A 5,330-nucleotide genomic window follows, 5' to 3' on the forward strand; every position below is an offset into this window, starting at 1 on the left:
AATAACTCCACCATTTTTCATCCAATCTTCATGAAATTTTCACAGAATGAAGAGAAGGGGTAATACTAAAAATTTGTCTGTTGAATTTTTGATATATGGAATAGACTTTTGTTGTTGGTGTCTGGAGTGTGGATTTTCAAGGATTTTTCGCACACTTGAATGCTACTTCAGGAAAAAATTCATTAAAAATTTTCTAATTCGATTAGGAAAAAAACAACATACAAAGTTTTAGATCTAATGTTTGTGAACACGCATGCAAAAAAACAACAATCAATTTCCATTAGCAATAAGTGTGGTATTCATTACGTAAGACATGTCAATAAAATCCAATACGGCGGCGTATCCATGGAAACGAAACTTTTTTCTCAAATTTGATTGCGGATTTTAAGACCCCTTACTATGCTTGTTATATGTGTAAAATTTGGTAAAATTCGGTCCAGTAATAAGCGAGGTAGCCTCCAGGTGTAGCCCCCCCTTAATGCTACTCCTTTCATGTGGTAACACCTCTAATCTGTGGCATTTACATGACCTATTTGTGTTGCAGCAAGTGCCGTAAAACTCTTTCTAAAACAAACGAACAAACCAACCAACCAACCAACAAACAAGTTTTTACCACAGAAGTACGAAGGTGCCTGCGTGTAACTCTTCATTCGACAGCTGACCGACAAAGGTGCAGGCGGACATGATGAACACACAACTCCCGTCTCTGTTGATGGTTGAAGCGAAGGGCACAACGAAGCGAGTGATTCTCTTGTCAAGACCGCTGTTTATCTCCAATGTCGATAGTGTCTCTGGAATAGCTACAGCTCTGCATGTTTCGTTGTTGTCATCATCATCATCGTCACCATCGTCGTCGTCGTCGTTGTTGTTGTTGTTGTTGTTGTTGTTGTCATCATCGTTGTTGTTGTTGTCATCATCATCGTCGTCATTGTTGTTGTTGGTGGTGGTGGTGATAAATAAGACATAAGGTATGAGACAGATGTAAAACAAAATTTCTTCAGTGTTGACAATTCCTCTTGGATAGCTACAGCTCTGTGGGTTTCATTATAGTAATTGTCATCGTCATCATCATGGTCATCGTCATCGTCTATCATCGTCATCGTCGTTTAGTCGGTGGTGATAGATAAGATATAAGATACAAGATATATTATTATGAGATAGATGTAAATTCTTTAGTGTCGACAATGTCTCCTGGATAGCAACAGCTCGGTGGCAGTCAGTGGGTTTCGTTATTGTCGTCATCATCGTCATCGTCTTTGTCGTCGTTTTTGTTATAGTCGGTGGTGATAGAAAAGATATAAGATATGATATGAGACAGAAGTAAAACGTTTAATTTGTATCGACAAGGTCCCTGGGATAGCTACACCTCTATGGGTTTTGTTATGGTCATCATCATCGTCATCGTTGTGGTTGTAATCGATGGTGATAGATGAGATGTAAGTTCGATATAAAAATATTTTCTTCAGTGTTGACAATATCTCTGGGATAGCTACAGCTCTGCGTGTTTTAATACTGTCGTCATCATCGTCATCGTCGTTTAGTTGGTGGTCATGGATAAGATATAAGATAGATGTAAAACATTTCTATAGTATCGACAATGTCTCTGGGATAGCTACGGCTCTGGGGGTTTCGTTATTGTCATTATCATCGTCGTCGTTGTTGTTGTTGTCGGTGGTGATAGATACGATATAAATATGAAATAGATATAAAACATTTCTTTAGTGTCGATTATGTCTCTGGCATAGCTACAACGCTGTTGGTTTCGTTATTGTAAACATCATCGTCGTCGTTGTCGTTATTATTGTAGTCGAATGCGATTCATAAGAAATAAGATCGACATAAAATGTTCTCCAGTGTCGACAGTGTCTCCGAGAAAGCCACGGCTCTGCGAGTTGTGTTATCGTCATAATCATCGTTGTAGTTGTTGTTGTTACATTAGGTGGCGATAGATGAAATATAGGATGGACACCAAAAAATTCTTCAAATCGACAGAGTCCCTGGGAAAGCTACGGTTCTGAGGGATTCGCAATAGTCATCGTCATGGTCGTCGTCGACACCGGCGTTGTTGTCGTTGTTATATTCTTCGGCGATAATAGACTGTAAATGATATTAGATACATAATTTAAAAAATGGATATAAAAACTGAAGATATTCGATCCTCTGTATCTGAGAAGAGATGCTTCTAGAGGTAAAAGTAAACTTGCCCCCTCCATTCGGAATTCACTTGACCTTCCACTCAAAGTTGGGGTTTCTACTCTCAGTGGAGCTCACATTTATTGGATAGCCAATAAGTCAAGCTTATTTTAAGAAGAGAAGACTAACCTGTCTAGAAATGGAGCAGAACTATTAATCGGAAAAAGAAATCAAATGTGAGGCTGCGTTGTGAGACCAGGCGCTCGTCAAAATACAGAAATCGAAGAAAAGGGGAAATTTTCCTAAATGCTGGAAATTTTTATCGAATTTTAAATAATATTTTGAGCTCAACCTCTTTTATCTCCCTATAAAAACACATTTCCATGTGAAATTTACTGAAAAACATTGATTAAGGACACAAAATATGTCATTTGTCTGTTTTCAAGGGCTCTTTAGCTATAATCTGGAGTTACCAAACTTTGGCGGCCATTTTCTCCTTAATATTACCACTGAAACCAGGCGACCTTACTTCCTTCAGTCGCAAATATCTTGGGTTTTATTCAAGATAGACGGATGTTTATTTCATTGGAAGCAAGGCAAATAAATTAGCTTTCAGATGGTACTATAACTCCACATGCCCAAAAATTGACGAGCGCCTGATTCCACTGCGTTGTGACACAAATGCTAACGAATAAGAAATAACAGGTCGAATGAGCAGTTAAGAAAAGCAGACCGACATGTTTCATGAAGAGATATTGTTTGAGAAGGAGGTGATGTAGGAAAGGAGGGGGGAGGGGGGGAGTGAATAAAAAAATTGACATTAATTGTCAATTGCGGCAATGTATTTTCCTGCTCAGTAAACACTATGTTTTCTAAAAGGATGATTGTAATATTATTATTGTAAGTGGTTTACACCTCCCCTCGCTGCTCCCCAAAATAGGCGCGCAACACAATTAGCCTCTTCAAGGTGGCAGTAGTGGGTGCTGGCTTCAAAAAGGCTGACAAGAACTTGGCTGTGCTCTGTGAAGTTGTACGCTCAAGAAATCAGTTTGATTCCAACGAGGGGAATTCGAATTTTTCGAATCGATCATCATCATCATCATCATCATCATCATCATCATCATCATCATCATCATCATCATCATCATCATCACCACCATCATCATCATCATCATCATCATCATCATCATCATCATCATAGCCTTTCTCACCCTGTACAGCTGGTATAGGCCACGGACAAACCCTCTCCACCTTTATTTATTCTGGGCTAGCCTTTTGATGTTATTCCACGTCTACTCACTTTTCAGTACATCAGTTTCTGTTTTTAAAAAATATTATCTCTGTGTCTTTTTTTGTCCTGACGCTGGGAGGTTGACTCCGCCCAATCCGGGTTGTTTTATGACAAGCAGGGTCGAAACAACCCGCCTCCTTATTCAGCAAAATTATGTTGATGGGAACATATGTCATCTACTCTACAATCGGTCAAAATGTTATTTTTTTTCATTTTTGCCGTCTTTCTTTCTTCTTTTCTCTCCTCTCAGTTCTCTTACTTACGAGCTGGCAGCAGCAAAACTGACGAGCCACGGGCGACCGAGAGAGAGCAAGAAGCGGTACGGGTTTTCCCGCACCAGCACAAAGTAAACGATAGGCACCAGAACGATCTGGTGAATGGCGAGGCCCGCCAGCACAGTCAGAGAGAACATGCCAAGGGAGCGCACCGCGCTGTCCAGATCTGACGTCTGCAAGAACGCCGTGGCGATGAGGGAGGCAACTCCTACTGGTGTGAACCTGGAGGGAGGAAAAGATACCACAGTACAGTCGAAATTGTCCACAACGGCCGCTTTTTGTCCGGGAGAAAAGTGGTTGTTTTTTTATTGTTTTGTTTTGGTATGTGATGTATGGCGCTCACAACTGCATAAGGTCATATGAGCGCGCGGGACACCTAATACTTTTAGTTGGTAGGAAATTTTGAATTTTGCTCGGGGCGGCCGAAGCCTACTCTTATCGATTTTAGACCACCAAAGGATCTTTAACGTGCGCAACTTGCACACGGGACCTCCGAGATTTTCGCCCTTGTCCGAGAAGGCTAGGTGTAGATCTTTCCTACCAGAAGATCAGGGGTGTGGCAGAAAGACCACTGTAAGGAGTCAAGGAGTATCAGTAAAAAGGCTGCAGAAAGAGTCAGGAGCCCAGAGGAGGGGGCAAAGGAGGTGAGGGAGTGGGGGCAGAAAGAGGAGACGAAAGCAGACGACAGAATGTTGCTAGAGAGCAGGAAAGGAGGTGAAAGGAGACAATTTTAGAGAAGAAAATGTTTTGGTCGCTATCCGGATTCGAACCCGGGACCTTTGAATGAGAGGCCAACACCTTAACCTCTAGGCCACGAGAGCCCACGTATTGGTTTTGGACAGGTGGACGCCTTGGACAGTATCATTCATCATCGTCATCATCACCCAGTGCCAGATCTGCGGCAGACATCGGCGATCATGGTTCTCCATTTATACCTTGCTTGGATGCTCTTAAAAAAGCTACGTTACCCTGATCTTTCCCCGATACCCATTTTGTTTAGGTTCCCTAAATAGGTTGCTCTGAGCCTACCCCTTACTCGTTTGCCATCAGTTTTGCCAGTGAGGCCAAGATGTTCAAGACCTTTAGGTCTATTCAGGGGTCCCAAAAAACTGCATTTGTCGTTTCCTGATTGTTTTTAACAGTGAGAGTCCCACGTGGGGTTAATCAAGTACTCTTGCTCATTTGGTTTCTTTCCTTTTTCACGATATTCTCAGTAGGCTCCTAAGAAACCACTTCTTAGTTGCTTCATTATGATGAAAAAACAATATATAAAAAAGTCAACATAGGGCCAGGCGTGGGAAGTGGGCTATTGTACAGGTGATTGTTTTGGACAAATGACCGTCAGCAGCAGGTTCGACATACCTTGGTTCTGTTTCATGACTACCTCATTTCTTTTAAACTCTTCTATTTTTTAAAATGTAAATGCACCGGTGGAGATGCGAAAGGCAGGGTTGGGGGTTGTGTGTGTACGAGTGAAAACCTGCATTTTAAGACAAACATGAAAAAGTTTATGGAGATAACATCGTGCGTGTGTGTACGTGTGTGTGTGTGTGTGTGTGTGTGTGTGTGTATGTGTGTGTGTGTGTGTGTGTGTGTGTGTGTGTGTGTGTTTGGGTGTGTGTGCGCCCGCG

At 41.7% G+C, this 5,330-nt stretch overlaps 1 protein-coding gene across 1 annotated transcript in view; it reads right to left on the minus strand.

Annotated features, from left to right (window-relative positions):
• The window catches only part of LOC101861857 (excitatory amino acid transporter 2), a 14,638-nt gene that overhangs the window by 4,010 nt on the left and 5,298 nt on the right, over positions 1-5,330 (minus strand). The window contains exons 4-5 of the mRNA XM_035968852.1: positions 3,688-3,921; positions 614-808 (exon numbers count right to left, since the gene is read on the minus strand). Of these exons, the coding sequence (XP_035824745.1) occupies positions 614-808; positions 3,688-3,921 (429 nt within the window). The remainder of the gene's footprint in view (positions 1-613; positions 809-3,687; positions 3,922-5,330) is intronic.

Source organism: Aplysia californica, unplaced genomic scaffold, assembly GCF_000002075.1.
Source record: "Aplysia californica isolate F4 #8 unplaced genomic scaffold, AplCal3.0 scaffold00005, whole genome shotgun sequence".
Classification (NCBI taxonomy): domain Eukaryota; kingdom Metazoa; phylum Mollusca; class Gastropoda; order Aplysiida; family Aplysiidae; genus Aplysia; species Aplysia californica.